This window comes from Salminus brasiliensis, chromosome 1, assembly GCF_030463535.1.
Source record: "Salminus brasiliensis chromosome 1, fSalBra1.hap2, whole genome shotgun sequence".
NCBI lineage: Eukaryota > Metazoa > Chordata > Actinopteri > Characiformes > Bryconidae > Salminus > Salminus brasiliensis.
The window spans coordinates 93,007,054-93,029,006 of record NC_132878.1 but is presented as its reverse complement, the minus strand read 5'-3'; the positions used below and the strand labels follow the sequence as shown (position 1 = coordinate 93,029,006).

Below are 21,953 nucleotides of genomic sequence, written 5' to 3'. Positions count from 1 at the left end.
AATAGCGACTTAACTGGTACTGAAAAGCTTAAAGGGGAATATCACCACATTTCTAGATTTCTGCTTAATTCAGGGTTTGAGGTGTAAATTAAGGGTGTTTTTGCGCCTCTAAATGGGTTGCTCTGGTCTAAGTTTGGGTCGGTTTGTTTTCACACAGGGAAAATTCCAAGCTCACCAAAATGCGTCACAACAAACCATTTGAGCATGTCTTTATGCTTATTGGTCAGACCTGTTGACCTGTCAGGGGGTGGGAGCTAGAAAGTAAATACAGGTAGAAGTACCTGTGTTCTGGACTAGTGCTGCATATCTCTGTGCAGTTTAACACAGAGCAACGGCAAAGCCGGCATTTGCTCACAGCTGTAGTAATTATCTGGGCAGTATACCAGGTTGCACTACCGTGTGGCTCAAAAAGATGGAGTACACCTGATTGTTGGGTCAGATCAAGGTCAAATCACAGTCTTTACCATAAACACACCAGCTCCATGGGTTTGTTTGGGACCAGACTAAGACCACCAAGACCTCTTCTGAAGGGTCTTAATGCGGTTGTTTCTGTCTTCATACCTGCCCAAACAAATCATGACACCAGTCCAATTTAACCAGAAAAGTGCCAGAGTGTAAACGCCCATAGTCATTCAGAGTGGGTTTGGTGTGAAACAATGAGTCATTGTAGAGGAACTTGCAGACGTGGGTTTGTTTACAGTGGTGGTAATGAGGGCTGATAGGTACTGGTGGATGGTAAAATAGCAGTAACTGTAAAAACAAATAGATTTTGCTATTGATTCTGCATGTGTTTCTCGTTTTAGGTCGAAACGGTTCACAATACTATCATAAACAGTGTTTCAGGCTTCAGACTTTCCATCAGCTAAAGTCTGGTTTTATTCCCCACCACTGTGAACGAGTCTCAATTTCTTCTGAATTTCTCTAGAACAGAACATTTCCCACCAGACCCACTCTGCCTGTATGACCTTGTTACACAGAAATACACAGAAATGGGGAAAAAATGTTGAATTACCCTTTAAAACCAACAAAATTGTAAGATATATCTATTGTACCATTACCGCTGTTCTGTGGTCACTGACTCTGTGGTCTGCTGTCTATGATTCTCAATGTAAAATGTATAAATCAACAGAATAAATTATGTATGAGAAACGTATAGTCTGGGCAAAAGCAAGGAAAAGCTCTAACAGCACTACAGCTACAACTGCTACAATGCTTATGGTAAATGTTCAATGTTTGTGATATTTACACCTAATTTAAAAATCCTAGCATTTACAAAACCATGTCAAAAAAAAAGTCATGAAATATAAAATCGGAAAGAAAAATATTGAGCGGCAACAGCAACAAGCCAATCCAGGAGTTGCAAAATATTCAAATCACAGAGATGCTGATTAAATAATTTATAATCCTGAATGCTTGTATCTGGTGCCAGATATACAGTACTAGAGATATTTCAAACAACACTCCCAACATTTCCGCCCACTGAAATCATGCTGAACACCTCAGCCTGTTGAAAACACTGTCTCAGTGGAAAGTGGAGTTGGATCTTAACGCGAGCGGATCATCTTTAGGTTCTCCTCAAAACATCCTGCCAGAGCAGTTGGGACCATTCGCATGTTAGATTTTAATATTAATTTAAGTGATTGTTCTTAATCAGTCAGTTCTCAATCTCGAGTTCTCGAGTGTAGCATAAACTCACAGTCTTGAATAATCTACAGTACCTGTGCAAAGGCCTGCAAATAAAACGAAGGCCGGAAAAAGTAAGATTCACGTAGTTGCTATAGTTTAAGCTACTAAAAAGCTCCCATCGATCAATTAACATACTGAAGAACCAATGAGACAAAAAAGGAGCTTGATGATGATGAAGGTCAATTAGGGTCATTTACTTGTAACAACAGCAAGACCCTTTTTGTGGTATTAGTGTATAAATGAAGTTCTTTAAAGAACCATTTACAAGACATTTCCCTTGTATTTGAATACCCCTTTAACTGTGATTCTTTAGATGCTATCGTTCTATATAGAACCACTGCCTTTTGTAAAGAACCCCTAAAAAGGGAGTGTATGGCTCCCCTTTTGAGTCTTGGTTCCTCTCAAGGTTTCTTCCTCCCTGTACTGAGGGTGTTTTTCCTTGCCACCGGTTTGCTCAAAAGAGGCTCAGGCCCGGATCTCTGTAAAGCTGCCTTGTGACAACATTGGCTGTGAAAAGCCTGTAGAAATTAGCTACGCAAAAAAATCAGGACCTCCAACCGAGAGGTCAGGTCCACGCCCAGGTCTCCAGGTTTCACCGCAGCAATTTTCTCCTTCTTGGCTTTCTGTGGGGCAACAGAAACAGCTCTTAGCAGTAATGCTACTATGGTCAAGAAGCCTGGATCAAAAACCCCACACTTGTACTCAAATACAGGGATAAGCGTCGCCAAGCCAGTGTATGTATATTTGAACTTGTCTTCGTATTCATGCACTGTGTTTTTGGAAAAATTTATTTGGGAAAAATGTAAATGAATAAATCCAGTAAAAAGGAGCAAGAGCTTCTTATTCTGCAGCCTCAAGTTTAAGGGTCTTGGCTTGCTGAAGCCGAAGCCCCTCGTCGGTGGCGGAGCTGGACTGAAAGCAAGGTTATATGAGGGGCTTGAGGGCCAGGAGGAGGAGGAGGAGTTAGGGGCGTGGTCACCCTAAATTCAGTTATGTCATGACTCCACATATTGCCCTGGTTAACTGGACTGTAGCACCTTCAGTACCTAATCAATAAAGTGACATATTAAATATGACTTCAGTGGGAGAAAATTTAGGAGAGATTGTTTATAGTATCTTTAGACATCCAGCTCATTCCAGCCAGATATTGACGTATATAGCCTACTCCACTACAGTACAGTGTACAGTACACTGAAAAACAACAGCGCTTTGAATTTTCCTGATTGAATTCTGCACATGAATAAAATACATTATATTATTTATATATATTATACTATATTTTATTCATGCGTAGCTGAGGCACATAAATAAATCAAAGAAATTCAAACAGCTATTTGTTTCAGTGTGATTAAACTCATGAGCACAATACAGTGTGTTATAATCGGCCTTCAAACATTGCAGCCGAATAAGCCTGCTCATGCTCCGACTAGGGCTTTCCAGTGTGCATCAGATCTTTCAGGAAGAGCAGTTGCCGTCCAGTTTGCGATGGAAGCCGGTGTTCTGCTGCTGAACGAATTCGGCGTAGGCACTTTCTCTCAGCAGCAGCTCAGCATGGGTACCCTGCCCCACCACCTCTCCGGCCCGCAGGAAGATGACGTTATCGGCCAGCTCCACTCCACTCATCCTGTGGGTGATGAGGAGGATGGTGCGGTGGTTCTTGTTGGTCAGCAGAGCTTGATGAACCTGAGACACGAACACACACACACACACACGATACTGAGGTTTCATATGTGCCATTAGAATCACTACCGTGGTGTTAGTATCACTACTGAAGGCTAAGGCTGTGCATGTTAGTCAGTTGAGTAGCATCACTACTGTGCCAGACACCTGTGCCAGACACCTGTCTCACCCAATATCGCTGCCGTGGCATTAGAGATGCTACCTTGGTGTTAGCATTGCTACTGCGCTGGCTGCTGGCCTCAACCAGCATCGCTACATATGAAATCACATGAAGTCTGAGGGCTAAGGCTGCTCCTGTTAGTCAGGTTTGTGGGCAGAGCAAGAAAGCCACCGGCCTTGCCCAACACCGCATCCGCCAACCGGCCTTGCCCAACATCGGCCCCATGATGTCAGAATCGCTACTGTGATGTTGGCACAGTTAGCAAATACAGATGCAGCTGGATTATTTGAGATAAACCAACAACAAAAGAAAATGTATTTTAAAATATATTTAATACAAATATATTCATTGGCTAATTATATATTATTATATGGCATATATACCAAATATATATATTTTTTAAAAATAAAATGTAAATAGGTTTTTTATATTATTAAATATTTTATTTATAATTTGTACACTTTTAACTTATATTTAACAGAATATTTGGCCATTTACATACATATATTTAGCAAAAAAGCTACTGCACTGGTGGCTAGCCTCATCCAGCATTGCTACTGCAGCATTAGCATCAATAGTGTGCCGTTTGCATCGCTGTTTTCCCCAGCATCACTACCACCCTGTTAGTCACAAGGCTCATGTTCATGAGGTCCTGGGCCCTTCACATCTAAAAACCAGTGAATATGTGGCCTACCTTTCAGGGCCGTCATCTTATTAAGAAAAAAAGACACTGTCTTACCATATGCACGTTCCTGTCGTCTAGGTCACTTGTAGCATCGTCCAGAACGAGGATCTGCGGCTGTCGGATCAAAGCTCTCGCAATGGCTATCCGCTGTTTCTGACCTCCAGATACTTTACTGCCCTTCTCTCCAGCATCTATAGCACATTCACATTCACACACACACACACACACCCCAAATGCTTAACCAATTTCAAATGCTTAACCAATTCCCAAAAACACACTCTATTAACCAAGACGTGTTTGTTGCCTGTAATGAGGCTAATGTCGGAAGCAACAGTAAGTCTGTCATGGCTGATGCACCATAATGTGGGTAAGAGGGGAAACTGGAAATGTGATTCTTTGCTAAACCATTTGTATTAAATGGTTGTGTTCCTTTGCTCTGGTCAGCTCACCGGTGTCGTAGCCCTCTGGGAAGCCTCTGATGAATTTGTGGGCGCTGGCCAGTTGTGCAGCAGTCTCCACCTCTGCACGCGAGGCGCCCTCTCTGCCATATTTGATGTTGTCCTCAATGGAGCGAGCAAACAGCACTGGTTCCTGGGACACCACACTGATCTGAACGGGATGTGACGAAAAGAAGATGAAAGATGGATAAGAGGCTCTTCTGAGTCATAGCTAGTCCTTCAGCAGCAGTGGGGAAAGAAGCCTATATACAGTTAGCAAATACAGACGCAGCTGGATCATTTGAGATAAACCAACAACAAAAGTAAATGTATTTTAAAATAGATTTAATACAAATATATTCATTGGCTAATTATATATTATTATATGGCATGTATACCAAATATATTTTTGAAAATAAAATGTAAATAGTTTTTTATATTATTAAATATTTTATTTATAATTTGTACACTTTTAACTTATATTTAACAGAATATTTGTCCATTTACATACATATATTTAGCAAAAATGTATTGAGTGAAAGTAAAATGAATTAATATTTATCCTTATGAGATCTGTTAAAATATTACACATAAGTTAAACTAAACCTAAGCTGTAAACTATCATTTTTAATACATGTATTTATATGCAACATATCTTAAAGTTAAGTATATAAAGTTAGCAAATCTGCAGATACACAGTAAATATACAGCTGGGTTATTTGAGATATATACTAAACCAATAAAAACTAATTTTATTAAAATAAAATATATTTAATACAAATATATTAATTGGCCAATTTCATATATACCAGATATATGTCTGAAAATACATTTTCAATAATCTTTTGTATTATCAAATGTTTTATTTATAATTTGAACACTTTAAACTTATATATAACAGAATATTCTGCCATTTTCATACATATATTTAGCAATAATATATTTGCTAAATACATTTGGAATATATTTTCTGCATATGGGTATGCAGTGAAAGTAAGTTGAATTAATATTTTTCATTATCAAATCTGTTAAAATATCATACAATGATACATAACGTATTACTAAACTTTAAACTGTAAACTATAATTTATAATACATGTATTTATATGTAACATATCTTAAAGTATATAAAGTTAGCAAGTCTGTAGATACACAGTTAAGATAGAGCTGAATTATTTGAGATATATCTTAAACCAACAAAAACAAATGTTTTTGTAAATATATTTAATACGAGTATATTCATTGGCCAATTTCATATATACCAAATATTTTTTATATTATTAATTTGTTTTACAACAATTTTGGCTACTTTTTCATACATTGCAAAAATATATTTTCTAAATACATTTGGAATATATATATATAACTTTTAAACTTATCTGTCTTAACTAATATTTCCTATATGGAACCCAGCCACATACCACGGCCTTAGTATCAGCAACTGAAATTCTCAAAGCAGATTGTTTTTATTGCTTTTAATTTTTTTTATGATATTTATTTTTAAATATAAAATTAGCTCATTACAAAGTGTTTTATTAAACAATCTGTATCATTAGCCAGTTAACCTCAGCCAAATGTTAAAGCAATATTATGTGAGAATTGGTATTTTTTTATAATAGGTAGAGAGTGTAATTCTTATTTACTCCACTGCAGTAAATACAAATCATGCTTTGAGTGCCCCCTTATGGAAAGCTCAAAAGTTCAAAACTAATAAACAACTAAATATAATAATAATTAAATAGAAATATAATTATATATATAAATAATATAACTTTATATTATATATATATATATATATATATAGTTCCCTTAAAAAACACTAAAATGTAAACAAAATGACTGCAGCTACAATGTGATGCCAATCAACCTCTTCTCTAAAGTGCAACACAATGCCTGCGTGCAGCCACACAGGATGTTACCTTCTCATGTAGGTACTCGTCCTTGTAGCTTATCAGCGGCTTTTTGTCCAGAAGGATCTCGCCACTCTGGGGCTGGTAAAACCTCTCCAGCAGCCGGACAATGGTGCTCTTGCCTGCATCTGCTGGACCCACAAGGGCAGTGACCTTCCCCGGTTTCAGCTCCAAAGAAACGTCCTGGACACGATCAGAGAGTTACATACTTAAAGAAGTGTCCTTGATCAAACAGTCAGACATACTGGGCATACATAAGGTAGCACCACGCCGCAGGAAATCTTGTTGTATTTGGGAAGAATTGGAATAAAATCCGACTCAGCAGCATAAATGCATCTCCTGCTTGTACGTGTGAGGCCTGAATCAGAACATCTTTATCTGTAAAGCAGTGCCTGGATGGCCTGGTTATGGTACGAGAATCGTCCTACCTTAAGAACATTTTCGCTAGGCCTTGACGGATAGGCGAAGGTGATATCGTTGAAGCGTACGTGACCCTCAAGTTTCTCAGGAGCTAAAGAGCCCTCAGGAGGAATATCAGGCTGCCTCTCCACATACTCAAAGATCTTCTCCGAGGCTCCAATAGCCTTCTTCACACGAGGGTAGTATGACATCAGAGCCTGGAAAAACAACAGACAGGTTTGCAGTAGCAGCAAGGCAGCAAATCAGTAACCACCTTCTTTTTATTTTTAATAATAACATATATATATAGAGCACGCTGAAATATTATAAACTACTAAACAGGGCTTTTTAGATGTATTCAATATTTCAAATGGTGTTTATTATGTATTATTAATTATTTATAATTATTTTGTATTTATTATATTTAATTATAAGAAATTATTATAATACATCATAATGAATTATTATCATAATCAATCATTAATTAATAATTATTAATTATTTATAAAACACAAAACAACACCATAGTAACTGCCTGAAAATAAGATATAATAATAATAACTCTCGGTTGCTATAGTATCCCAGACAGTTGCTATGATGTTGTTAAGTGGTTGCTAGGTGGTTGCTATGATGTTGCTTGCTAGGTGACTGGTGAGGGTATTGATCAGTTTCATTGATAAAAAAAAATAAATGACATTAGATTTTTTTAATACAAATGACTACATAAATATATAAATAAACAGACAGGTTTAATGTCATTTACTAATGTCATTTACTTTTTTCTCAATGAAACTGATTAATACCCTCACCAATCACCTTGCAACCCATCCATCTAGCCAGCACTTAGCAACGTCATAGCAACCACCTAGCAACCACTTAACAACATCATAGCAACTGTCTGGGATACTATAGCAACCAGCTAGCAGCACTAATGTACACACTGGTAGGGAGTTGGGTACCATTTACAGTCATCATCCAACACCTGGTTTGGTCAATCAGTGCTTACAGATGTTAAGTCAGGTGAGCTGGTGATGGAATTGAACACATCCATGCGATGACCGTGAGAAAACTGGACCAGCATGTGTGTATATATATATATATATATATATATATATGCTTTATATGATCATGTTGAATTGGCCAAAAATCTGGATTGGGACATCCATAATGATCGATGTATAGTTTCTATACACACACACACACACACACACACTGAGTCAAACAAATAGCCCTATATAGTATAGTAAAACTTTTACCTCAATGGCGGAATTGAACTGAAGTTCATACAGTACAAAGGACACCAGATCACCACTGCTGACATCGTTTCCTGCCACCAGCTGCCCCCCATAGTACAGGATGCTGACCTTCAAGGCCAGAGACGACATCTGATCAAAGAGAAGGATTTTTTCAGAAGCGCGTTTGACACTGAGGCAGAGAACATCAAGTTAAAGCCAGAGGGAGGAGATAACACAGCACATGAGTGTATCAACTAAAGTTCCTCGTAAATACACCATCTGCACACTAGCGTCTTCCTTACACTGTTGGTCCAGGTGGAGGCAGCGTAGGCAGCGGCTTCCACTTTGTTGAGCGAGTAGGTGTCCTCCAGACGCTTCCTGTATCTCTCCGTCTCTCCGTCCTCGTTAGCAAAGCTCCTCACGGTCTTCATGGAGGAGAACGTCTCTGTGGCAACACTGTTAGCCTTGGCCAGAGATTCCTGCACCTTTACAGAATGCCTCTGAGAGAAAAACATAATAGAGGGTCAGCCTCTGCATCCTTCACCCATACACTTACTGAGTATAGGCCTTTCTCACAGTCACTGCGTCGGCACGTCATTGGGCTTCAGCACAGCCAACAGGAGGGCAGTTGGCATGTCTGGAAGTCCCTCCAACATGGAGGGAAAAGGCCAGTTTGTCTTGGCTGAAGGGCGCCCCACAAAGTAGTAACACCCAACCAACCACATGGGGTACCACAGCATCCTCTTGACAACCACCTGATACACCACAGCAACTCAGCAGTTGCTCAGCTGCACTGAGCTTAGCGGTAAACATGGTCAGACAGCGGAGAGTATCGCAGTCGGATTCGCTAGGAATCCACCTGGGAGGGGTTTAGCGAAGCAGTGAAGGAGCAGAGCGTCTCTTTATGCTAACACCACATCACCTTATCTCTGACTGGACCGACTACAGACCAGCATTTACCTAGCTTCATTCTGGAGGAGGCAAAATCAGTCCAGCAGGTTTACCTCCACCAACTCAGTCCATGTAAACATCGGCCACGTTAGCAATGTTAGCAATGAGCGGCCTGAACACCGCAGCTAGCAAAGAGACACAGCATTTATTTCTACATTAAAACTCTTTACTCAGACCCGGCACTGAGGGGTCTGACCCGGCACTGAGGGGTCTGTTTCTCAAGGGTTTTAATCAAACCTTGCTAAAACAGTTTTGAGGATAGCGTTCGGCCCTGCATTCACTCCGGTTCAGTTTAACTCTCGTTTTATTGGCCGCCTCGTTAAAAATGACTCATGATGAGCAGAGCTTGAACATATTCAAACTTGATGGAGTGGGACGTCTGGTAGGTTTGGTTGAATTATGGGTGTATATAGAAAATGGCAGTAGCCTCAGCCATTAAATACAACACAACCGGAAGCGTTTGGGTATGGTGGTGGGTTGGTGAGACAGTTACTCCAGGGTAACACAGAATAAATCATTATTTTAATACCCTTGAATTCATAGAACAAAATGAGTGAGCAGGTGTCCAAATACTTTTGTCAACATAGTGTATTTGGTTAAATGTCTCTTAACAAGTTGCATCTGTTTAACGCTACTATTTAAGCTTCTGTTTTAATGAACGCAGAAGTGTGATAATGGTCTATAGGCAGAATGGTATCTCTGTCATTGCCACTCCGGGCTAGAACGCAGCTGCTGCACTATGGATGTTTGGTGGAGCTGCACAGAGCTCCTCTTCTTTACCTTCAGATGCTGCTTTTGGATCTCTCAGCTTGTCAACAAATGCACATGCACAGCTGTTAATGAGGGGCCACTCAAAGTGTCATATGTATTTACTGCAGTGGAGTAAAAGTGAATTACACTCCCCACCTGTAGGGGGGAGCCCAGGATGATTTATCTGTGTAATATGCAGCTACAAAAGATCCCCAGTCCAACAAGCTCTTTAACTAACCTGGTAGAAACGTCCTGTAAACTCTGGGATGATCCAGATGATGGGAAGGCCGAGGATCGTGAAGACGGTCAAGCGGCCGGAGAGATACAGCATGGAGCTCAAGAGGAAGAGGATGCGGCAGAAGTACCACATGAGCAGACTCAGTTCGTCGCTCAGGCTTTCGCTCATGGTGTTGGTGTCCGTGGTGATCCGTGACACAATCTCACCTAAAGAGGGCACATCACAACTGATTACAACTCACTGAGATGAGACTGAATGAGAGCTTAACCTGCACAACAACATATCTACACTGTATGTCCAAATGTTTGTGGACACCCCTTCTACTGAATGCATTCAGCTGCTTTATGGTGTACCCTTGCTGATACAGCTGTGCAAATGACCATACACAGCTCACAGCTTGTCTAGTCCCTGTAGAGAAGTACCGCCAATAGAATAGGACTTTCTGGAGCAGATAACCATGACCCTATTGGCACCATGCTGCCTAATGCCAGGCCTGGGCTAGAGGGCTATAGGGCTCCAGCTTCATAGGAAGAACTGAGTTCTGTGGAATGATGGATGGTGCTCCATCCAGTACAACTGGGATAAGTTGGGGAGTTGGGTATGAGGTGGGGTGGTGGCCATCCAACATCACTAACACTCTAGTCGCTGAATGCAATCAAATCCTCACAGCAATGCTCCTCAAATATCAAGCAGAAAGCCTTTTTCTTCCCTGGACAGTATAGACAGTTACTCCACCAAAAGCAGGATATGCTCTTTTTAATACATTTGATTTCAGAAGAAACAATGAATAAGCAGTTGTCCCAATACTTTTGTCAATATAGTGTATTTGGTTAATTGTCTCTTAGCAAGTTGCACCTTGACAAAATGCTGTTGGTAGCCATCTTCTGAAGCTTCTGCAGGAATTCAGGTTGGATATTGACCACTCTTCTTGACAGAATTGGCTCCGAGAGACATTCCTGACTTGTTTAAACTTGTGTATGATCTTTCTCAGATCCGCACTGAGCTCCTTGAGCTTTCCCATTGTACCAATGCCTGCTGTCGAACAAATCCTTTTAATGTGAGTTCAGGGAAGCTACCTGGTGTAGTCCATCATGATCACTGGACAGGAAGTTAAGAGGCCTTGGTCTTGGCAAGTTAAAAGACACTAAGGAGCTTTCAGCACCCCGGGTGTATGGATGTTTATGAGCCAGTATGTAAAAAGGCCAATATTGCCATGATATTAATGTAATGCATGCAAATTTATAATTAATTTATATTACCTGTTTCAGTCTTATCAAAGAAGGCAATTTCCTGTTTGAGCACGCACTGGAAGACCTGACTCTGAATGGAGGTGTGGATGAGGCTCATGGTGATGTTATAGATGAGGTCACACACAAACTCGAGCACAGCACTGCAGGAGAAACCAGTGGAAATTAGACAGAATGAGAGAATGCAGAAAGGTGGTTTTAGCTGTAACAGGAATGTAGCTGTAACACGGACAGCATTGCCTCACCTCATGATGGTCATGACTGACATGATCTTGATGGCATTACTGAAAGCTTCCGGCTCGTCCTCCTTCATGATCCAGTCGGTTATTTTACCCGTGTAATGAGGAACAGCCATCTCCCCTGAGAGTCAACCACAAACAACATGTGACAAATCGAAAATTTAAATCATCATAAGAATTTAATAAATGCAGGTATCAAAAATGAGAACTGTAAAACGGGCCAACTCCAAAACCCCCTAAACTGTTACATCACAGTCTTGACTAATTATATTTACATAAACCCCGCCCACTAGAGAAAGCCTCAGTCAAAGCTGGTGAAACTGTAAAAACCTGACCCCGACTTCAGTAGAATAAAGTGTTGTTGATACTGGAGAGCAGCTCATCACCTCCAGACTAGTTAGTCTGGACAGCTAGTTATGGGAACAGGGGTTTCTAGGGGAACAAGGCCTGATGACCGCATGAGCTTTTCCTGTGCCAGCGTCTGCCGAAGGGGAGCTCAAACTCAGGACACAACAAAGCGAAAATGGGAACCTGCACTAGGCTAAAAGCTAACGCTTAGCCTTATACCATCTCTTCTCTTCATCATCTGCTCCCTCAAAAACAAACTGGACTACCTCAGCTGAACCAAACTGGAGCCAAACTCACACCAGAAGGGAAAACACCAGCTATTTTCTTAATGCTAAGACTTGAGAATGTGAAACCTGAGGAAGTGAGTGGAGGCAAGGCTAAAAGCTAACTAGCTACAATCTCTTTAGCTTGCTAAAAGCACAGCATGCAGAGAGGACAGCATGCATACAACTATATGCAGGTTCAGTATAGGAAACTATATTGTCAATTGTTTGGTAACTGTTTGGTTAAGCGTACCTTGTGGAGTCCCACAGGGTTCAATTGTAGGGCCTATGAAACTGATGTTTGTTACGACATTAGAGTAGTTATGAAAGTGACAAGAGTATGGGCTTCCATACAAGGTCTAAAAGGTTAAAAAACTGCTTTGCGTACATTTATAAATGTAAGGTATTGTGCAAAGGTTTCTGGCACCTGTGAAAATGACCTTTTTTAGGCGTCTGTATAAATATTTTTTTTTATCTGGGCAATAAGTAATGAGTAAAACACTGATATTAGAATAAACACTAATAATAACACTCCTACAGAAAGCTGTGGTGGTTCTCCATCACTGTGTTCATCATTAGAACATCTCCAAAGTTCTCCTCATGGAGTCTAGTATTATTTAGAGTTCTCCTCAGATCAACACCTGGTTTGGTGGTAAATCAGGGCTTAATGATGGTAAATCAGGTGAGCTGCTGCTGCTGCTGCTGCTGCTGATGGAGTTGAACACATCCTCCACGCTGTGCTGGCTGGACTGGGGGGCGTCCAGGAGAAACCTGGAGGAACCGAGCTCTGTTCTTCAGACTAGCTCACCAACAAGATCTCACTACTTTCTTTCTTCAGAATGAGAAGCTCTTGTTTCTCCTTTTTTACTGGATTTATGTTCACCTGCTTTATCTGTTCTGATGAGATCTGGAGCTTCTACAGTAAAAACCCTCTCACTGCTGAGAGACATGGTTTATAGAACTATGCTTAGGTGCCTCAAACTTCTCCACAGATCTGTATATTTAATCCCAACCTTAGAGAATCAGATTTAAAAATTAAAAGTGAAACAAAAACTGCCACGGAAAAGTTGGGGAACTCCCACACACAGAGTCTGACTTCTACCAGTGAAGTGTCAAACAATGGGAGAGCTTGGCTGTGCAGTGCTGTGTCTGACTGAAGTGAAAGTGAAACTGAGGTTCTTCTTCTGGATACACTGACAATAACCATCCCTTCCTCATTAACACACTGCAAGACGTGACATCATACGAACAAGAATTGTGATGGAAAAATAAATGGTTTCATTTGTTACCCAGAGAGGAGAGAATCACTAGGCTGATGATCGCGGTGAAGCGGCCGCGGAAGGGCTTCACGTAGCTGAGCAGCCTCTGCAGGGGAGTCTTGCCTTTCTCCTTGGTTTCCACCTTACCCTTTGGCAGTAAGGACGGCATGTAGCGTTTCCACAGCAGAAGCGAAAGAGCCAGGACGGCATAACTCTGCAGCAGCTGAAAGGGAGATCAACGCTGTATGAGCACATCAACAAAGTCTTCTTTACCAGGCCTTTATTGCTGTGGCGAACCGTGATTTTAGAGCTAGACCTTCAGTTCAGGTTGTTACAGCGGCTGCTTCAAGAAATCTGATCAGTAGATCAGCTAATCAGTGCTTGTGTATCTTTAATGTGATTTACTACATCTGGGCATGTGTGGACATATCCAGACTGTATTTCTGTGCTTATTATTGCAAAGATATTAAAAGAAACACTGAATTCTTCTGAATTTGGTGTTAGTATGCTGCATTGCTGGGTCTCACTGAAATCTAGCCCCATTAAGGTTATTAACTGGATAATAAGTTTGGGCTCCAAGAGGTTAACTTACCCCCTCCCAGCTGTGCCATCCCCACAGGAGCTCCACCGTCGGCCAGCCACAGGCCCAGAGCAGCGTAATGTAAGCAGGGTACAACAGGCCATGCACCAGCACAGTCTGGACTCCTTCAAAGCTTCTGAGCCAGGCTGGACTGCCGGGGTAGGAAAAGACCGTGAGGAGAAGCAGGGCGATCCTCAGCAGCCCCACAGCCCACAGCTTGATAAACACCTGCTGGTCCAGCAGCGTGGAGAGCTGAACCGCCCCAAACGTCTTCACCACGCACACGTCCACGCACAGCAACAGGACAAAGGAGAGATACGACGCCATCACAGCCTTCATTCCCTACAACACTGCGGAAGAAAAGGATTTGTTTAATGTAACACACTGGTTTACATGTACTCATATGGGTATATGGGCTTACATGTGTGTTTGTATATATATATATATGTCCCGCTGCACTGGTCTTCTGAGTGCTACCCCTGGATTTCTTATGATGTTTAGGTCGGGGGACCTCGAGGACCACAGCAAAACCTTCAACTTGTACCTTTTGAGGCAGTCCACTATGAATTTTGAGGGGTGTTTAGGATCATTAACCTGTTGATGATGCCATCCTCGTTTCATCAACAGCTATTTTTTTACATGGTAAAACCTGAGAGGTTCTGAAGGTCATATTTTGAGAAGGAGTTGCTGCACAGTAGAACAGTGCACTCCAGAGTCTGCTAAATCTTCCTGAAGGGTTTTCAGGAAAACAGGGGTTCTGATTAGCATTTCACACATCCTAGAAGTAGTTCTCTCTCTCTCTCTCTCTCTCTCTTTTTTTTTTAAGCCGATTTTTCACCCATCCCCCCCATCGTGTCCCCACCCCCGACAGTAGTGAGGACCAACACATGCCCCCTCAGTCAAGCCTCTAATTTTTTTTAACAGCCACCTATGCAACACCATCAACGCACCAGCACACCAGCCTGCAGATGCCTATGTGGGGGAGAGTGCCATCCACCCACCCTGGAGAGAGCATGACTGGGATTCGAACCAGCGACCCTCTGATCATAGCGACGGCACCTTTTTAAAACTATAGTACGCACTGAGGAAATGGCCTGAAAACATAGTGCCATCGTCTTATAGGCTTACCCTGCTGTACAGGCATCCATTAGTCCATCCGTTAGCTCACCCACTAATACCCAGCATGCACTCCGCATACACATCACATACAATGGGACTCTCCCAGAGTAGTACAGGAATTGTGTCCTCTAGCTTAGCCTCCCATGTAGATGCTAATAAATACAGACAACAGCTTCTGGCTTCCAGCTGATTTCAAACAGCCGGCCCTCAAGAATGGCCCCAGAGTGCTTGTGGCTTTTCACAAGCCCCTCCCACCTTCAAGATACATCATCATGAGGGGGGTTTCTCAGTCTTTACATTGTAATATATCTCTCTCTGGAAACTGCTGCAGCACCGCCGAAGGACACGAGTAGGAATGATTGCAACTGCTGTAGCAATGCTTAATTTTCTAACTCGGCCAAAATCTGCCTTTAAAGAGGTAAGTCACCAATAGCAAGAGAAACCTCCCTCAAAACTGGAGGAGGAAACCATGGGAGGAACCAAGAGTCACGACGGGGGAGCCATCCTCCTCTGCATCCACTGATTACTGACAAAAACGAATTGTACCTCCAGATACGTCTGTTGTTCTGCTCAGGTGTACTGATATTTAACCATAACAGTGATGCAAGTGCATTACCCTGACCTACAGTGGTGCTCAAAAACAGGGCTGCAGGCTGAGGATCTGTGCTGGCTCCCACCAACACCACAGAGTTCTCCTATAAGATCCAGTATAAATCAATAATGACTAATGCGGCAGCCGTGGCCTACAGGCCCCACTGTACCAGCAAGAACTGGGGTGCTTTGGAACAAACTGCACCTCTAACTGGTGCTGAGATGGCTGGCCACCTCTATGTGTGTGTGTGTGTGTGTGTGTGTGTGTGTGTGTGTGTTTGTGTCCTTACTGCCCCTAGCCACTAGTTTGTGCGTTTGTGTGAGTTCACTACCACAGATGTGTTGAAGGCAGAAGCTACACTCTGCTGTGCTGCCGTGCAATGGCTATATTAACGTTAAAAGTAAAAGTGAAAGTACACTATATGGACAAAAGTATTGGGACACCTGCTCATTGTTCATCATTCTTCTGGAATCAAAAGGATTAAAAAGAGCTGATCCTGCTTTTGTTGGAGTAAATGTGTCTCTACTGTCCAGGGGCTACTAGATTTCCTAGATTTCCAAGATTAGTCTACTAGATTTCCGAGGAGCATTGCTGTGAGGATTTGATTGCATTTAGCAATATAAGCGTTAGTAAAGTCAGGATGTTGGATGATGATGATCACCACCCCACCTCCTCATCCCCAACTCCTCCCCAACCCATCCCAAAACTACTGCACGGAGCACCACCACCACCCTCATTCCAGAGAACCCAGTTCTTCCACAGCTCAAATTCTGCTGGTGGGCTTTACACCCCTCTAGCCCACGCCTGGCATTAGGCAGCATGTTCTTGTACTCCAGAGAGTCCCAATCTAGTCCAACACTTCTCTACAAGGACTGTAGACAAGCTGTGTGTGTGTGCATTTGCACATCTGAGCTTAAGAGAAACAGAATGCATTCATTAGAAGGGGTGTCCACAAGTATTTGGACATACAGCGTAGCTTATGAAAACACTTTAAATAGATTTCGGCATAAAAAGGGACGTTTGTTGCGTCTGTTCTTCAGGATTTGGATGTTTTTAGTTTTAAGCTGAAGCAGTTCAGCACCTTAGACTAAGCTTAAACCCGAGCGGATGGGATTAGTAGCTGAATCTGGACTAAAATGGATCTGAGGAAAAGGTAGATTGCTCCAGGTACAGATATGAAAGCCTTGCATAGAAACCAGGATATTTAGGGTAATAATATTTCATATGCACACATTTATACCCTGTTTTTAATGCAGTTTGCTACTTTCACTTTCACCCCCCCCACACCCACCTCCACCATAAGCAAATCCTCTAACCTTGCCTTTTACATGTCATATAAGCAATAAAAAGTTATTAAAAGTCTATAACTACTTTTTAAAGCAATAACCCTGAACAGCAGTGTGTACAGTCACAGCTACAGATACAGGTAGCTCATTTACATGACATTAGAAGTGATACTCACGTTGTGAGACACCTAATACAAGGTGTAGGCCTGTCTAACAGCACAACGACGCTCCCCACCTCACCTGACCTAGTCCTAAGTGGCTAGAACCGTGTTCAGGTTTCAGAAATATGAAGATATTTCCATATGAACCTGGAAAAAAGGCCTGAACGACGACACGAGGCTGACTATTCAGCTCTGTGCTGAAAGCTGGCCACCGAACACGAAAGCGAAAGTAAGAAACAGATGGGAAAATCCCCCGCTTAGAAGCAGCCTCACATATTTAAAGAGATAAAACATCTGCAATAAGACTTACAGGAAGAAATGACATGTTTTAAGCAGCCAGACTCGGTAGAAAAATAGCAGAAAAATAGGCTTAAACGGCGCTGTTGTCAGTCTTTCAGTCGGTTGTGGGTGTGCAGTCCACCATGGAAAGCAGGGGAGCGGCTACAGTGCGATCTGGCGACACCGTGTGGCCAAACGGCGAATGTACAACTACAGGCATGTTGGCAGCATGCAAATAACAAGTAAAGTAAAGGTAAAGATGAGAGTACTTGTCACTGTACTATCTACATCGACATGTGTGCTCCACATTTTACCCATCTGTGGGAGTGAAAACACACACACACACACCTAGAGTGGTGGGCAGCCAACTCCAAGGGCCCAGGTACCAAGGTAGGTGCCCAGGTACCCTGTCGTCAAAAGCCCAGAGCTCTAACCGCTGTGAAACCAGTGAATAAATGAAAGGTTAGTTAAATAGGTTATAATAAAGCATTTCTTGGCATTTTAAATAGATATTCCAGTGGTAAACACTTCAATTATCTAGGATATCGTTCATTAAGGTGATTTCAAATGAAGGTGACCCATTTAAAGGGTCATGAGTTGGGTTAATTGGTCAAATGTTGAGGAGCATTACTCATTGCACTCATTACTCTTTCTTGTTCTTCTCTGGCGGTTCAGTAATCTCTACATTCAGGGTCTAGGACTTGAGTATTGCTGTAAATTGCTTGTATTAGGGTCATGGAAGGCCTTGAATTTAGGGTCTGTCGACACCAGAATGACTAAGCACTTTTGTAAGTCGCTCTGGATAAGAGCATCTGCTAAATGCCATTCATGTGCATGTAGCCCATCATAAATATGATGCTATATCATCCATAGGGATCCCACCAACCAAGCATCTGAGAAAAGCAGTACTGTAAGTATGGCAGGTAACTGACCCATATTTCTGTTATGATGGTTACTTTGAACAGCGTAACTGCCTGTTTTACTGCTCACACCCAGCCCTCTCCCAAAGGTCCCAAACCTATTTGAGTTTGGGCCCATAAAAGCATCAATGGAATCAATAGTGTGTGTGTGTGTGTGGGGGGGGGGGGGGGGGGGGGCATGACTGAAGCCCCTCCACCCCCAAATCTAACGTCCAATAAATTCCAACCTGCGCAACCACCCTGTCACATCCCTCTTAACCCTGTCTGGGAGGGGGGGGGTAGTTTTCCTACCCTAACGAAGAAGCCACCCGAACTCCACCCCTCTCTTACAGTCTCCTCCCCTACCATCAAAAGCTGAAGGCATGGTCCGAACTATGCAAAGTGACCTGGCAATAGCACAACTAGCCCTATTGCCAAAGCTGTTCACACGCTGACACACTACCAGTCAAAAGTTTTAGAACACCCCAATAGGTTCATGTTCATCTCCTCCAGAGAGTCCTATTCTATTGACAACACTTGCTTACTTGAGCTGAAAAGAAGCTCAATGCATTCATTATAAAGGGTGTCCATAAACATTTGGACACATGGTGTAGCTAACAAAGACCCTTTAAATAAAAAGGTAAGCAAACATCAAAGCTTCGTTCAGCTTATTTAAGCATAAAAAGTGAAGTTGGTTATGTCTGTTCTTCAGGTTTTGGATTTTTTTTAGTTAAGAAATGAAAAGCTGAAGCAGCTTAAAATAAACTTAAACCCGAGCAAAGTGGATTAGTAGCTGAAGTTTGTGAAGCATCCTCAGCTATGTTAGAGCAGTGTCCTCGGATTCGTGCTTGGATTCATAGGTGGCCTGGACGCAGAATACCGGTGAAGAGTGGTGGTCAAGGCACAGGCCTTGAAATCAGTCATATGATATTTATATATCTTACAAATATTAATATAAAAAGAGAAACAGAATAAGTATAATATATATATATATATATATATATATATATATATATATTATACAAATGTTTATGTATATATATATGTGTGCACACTAAAGTGCATATGAATCATATGAATGGGTGCATGTCAGAGTTCAACGCCCCTCTTTTTACTTCACATGTCCCTTAGGTCAGTTCTGTCCATCGTACCTTCGACACAGACACAGGGCTGCCTCGTGCCATTCAAATGTCCAATGGAGAAGCTGACACATCAGAGGACGGTGAAGCTACGTGGCTCGAGGCACAGGCTGCAGCAAACAGCATGGTCCTCACTGGCAAAAAGACATCTGAGAGGAGAGTGTGTTTCTCATAAGGTCCTCCCCAACTCCTTCTAATCATTGGTGGACAGGCTGTCCCTGTTCTAACTAAGACAAAACATCTGGGCTTTTACCTGGATCATCAATTCAGTGGAGAGAGAAAAGCTTCTAATTGGCTGCACTTCCTCAAAAGATCTCACCCTTCCTGAAGTTCTCGTGGACGTGCATAACACTCTCATTAGGCCATGGCTAGAGTCTGGGAGTGGACGTACACAGTGCTCACTGCTGCACAGTGCTTACTTCCATTAGCACCCCTATGGAAAATTGCTGAGTTGTTAGCGCCTGGCTGCAGTTTTGATTAATCAAATTTCTACTACAGTGGTGGTGAAGGGGTATCAGACCTTTAGTGGCTTATAAAGCTCCTGTATAAGAGGTTTTTGCATTAAATGGATATGGATGGACTGCCTGATGCAGGAAGCGCTGCGCTAAGAAGGGAGTTTTGGCCTACTTTTAAAAAACAGGCATGACAGAGGAGTACCTGCAGGGTGTTCTGCTAAAAACAAGCCTATGTAGCCTGCTAAGTATAGGACCCCTGGACTCCGGGTTGGACCCAGAGTTGTTCTATAGTGGACCATTTCACACCAAACCCTGCGCTGAATGACTTGAATTGAAGCAAAGGCCCCTGAGCCATACATGAAATAAGCAGAAAATTATCTTATGGTGACAACACTGATGGTTAATAAATATTTATTTGTTAAATTATTTACTTTTTTTCTAACTTAAATATGTTATTAAGACAATGTAGACATTAAACCTTTTGAACCCCATAGGTTTTTATTAGTCTAATATTAATCCTAAAAAGAAACCACTGTGAATTACCTGTTACCCGTTAAGCATATTTTGTGTGAGTCCCACAGGGCTCTATTTTAGGGTCTATAAAATTGGTAATTATGAGAGTAATGAGTTAGTACGTTTTTTTTATAGTGGACCATTTCACACCAAACCCAGCTCTGAATGACTTGAATTGAAGCAAAGGCCCCTGAGCCAATCACAATATAAGAAGAAAATTATCTTATGGTGACAACATTGATGGTTAATAAATATTTATCTATTTAATTATTGACTTTTTTAAGTTAAATATTTAATTAAGACAATGTAGACATCAAACCTTTTGAACCCTATGGGTTTATTATTAGTCTGCTATGAATCCTAATGCAGAAACTACTGTGAATTCCTTGGTAACAGTTAAGCAGAGTCCCACAGGGCTCTATTTTAGGGTCTATGAAATTGTTAATTATGAGAGTAATGCTCTGAGTTAGTAGGTTTATAGTGGACCATTTCACACCAAACCCATGCCTTGCTAAGTGTAGGACCCCTGGTTCCTATATATATATATATATACACACACACACACACTAACCACTAATTTGAAGCAGATAATCATAACAGAAGCAAAAAATATCTTATACTGACATTGATGGATCATAAATATGTATTTATTTAATTATTAATACCATATTTATACCATTAAGGCTCTATTTTAGGGTCTATTGGAGTAAGATTTTCTATAGTGGACCATTTCACACCAAACCCCACTCTGAATGACTTGAATTGAAGCAAAGGCTCCTGAATGCTCCACATTAATGATGATTATTTATTTAATTACTGACTTTTTTAACCTAAATATGTTATTAACACAATGTAGAAATTTAACCGTTTAAACACCATAGTTTTACTATGAGTCTGCTATTAATCCTAATGCAGAAACGACGGTAAATTACTTGGTAACTGTTAAGCATATTTTGTGAAGTCCCACAGGGCTCTATATTAGGGTCTATGAAACTGGTAATTATGAGAGTAATGCTTTGCTAAGTATAGGACCCCTGGTTCCTATATTTATCCACTTTTCTACAGTGGACCATTTCACACCAAACCCCACTCTGAATGATTTAACCACTAAATTGAAGCAATTTATAATTTTTATCAATTTTATCATAATATAAGCAAAAATGTCTTATAATGTCTTATAATATACTGCTTTTCTCTTATAATGATAATAAATATGTATTTATTTAATTATTAATACCATATTTTGTGGAGACCCACAGGGCTCTATGTTAGGGTCTATGAAACTGCTAATTGTGGGAGTAATGCCCTGAGTTAGTGAGATTTTCTGGAGTGGACCATTTCACCCCAAACCTCACTCTGAATGTTTACATCAAAACCAGCAGACGTTTTCTAAAAATGGGTGGAATTCCCGTTCCAGTCAATGTAATGCATTTAGTGTATTAT

General features: G+C 41.4%; 1 protein-coding gene across 3 annotated transcripts in view; it reads right to left on the bottom strand.

The window, feature by feature from the left end:
* tap1 (transporter 1, ATP-binding cassette, sub-family B (MDR/TAP)) overlaps nt 1-21,953 on the bottom strand; it is a 433,854-nt gene that overhangs the window by 594 nt on the left and 411,307 nt on the right. The window contains exons 1-13 of one of the 3 annotated variants that reach the window (XM_072692431.1): nt 17,536-17,641; nt 14,080-14,417; nt 13,518-13,710; nt 11,624-11,738; nt 11,391-11,521; nt 10,132-10,337; nt 8,495-8,692; nt 8,214-8,342; nt 6,987-7,175; nt 6,568-6,741; nt 4,661-4,820; nt 4,266-4,402; nt 1-3,369 (exon numbers count right to left, since the gene is read on the bottom strand). The exon at nt 1-3,369 is cut by the window's left edge and continues 594 nt beyond it. In XM_072692431.1, the coding sequence (XP_072548532.1) occupies nt 3,142-3,369; nt 4,266-4,402; nt 4,661-4,820; nt 6,568-6,741; nt 6,987-7,175; nt 8,214-8,342; nt 8,495-8,692; nt 10,132-10,337; nt 11,391-11,521; nt 11,624-11,738; nt 13,518-13,710; nt 14,080-14,406 (2,187 nt within the window). In that variant the 5' untranslated portion in view covers nt 14,407-14,417; nt 17,536-17,641 and the 3' untranslated portion in view covers nt 1-3,141. Of the gene's footprint in view, nt 3,370-4,265; nt 4,403-4,660; nt 4,821-6,567; nt 6,742-6,986; nt 7,176-8,213; nt 8,343-8,494; nt 8,693-10,131; nt 10,338-11,390; nt 11,522-11,623; nt 11,739-13,517; nt 13,711-14,079; nt 14,418-17,240; nt 17,403-17,535; nt 17,642-21,953 lie in introns of those variants that run through there. The other 2 variants (XM_072692432.1, XM_072692433.1) reach the window with 2 other exon arrangements.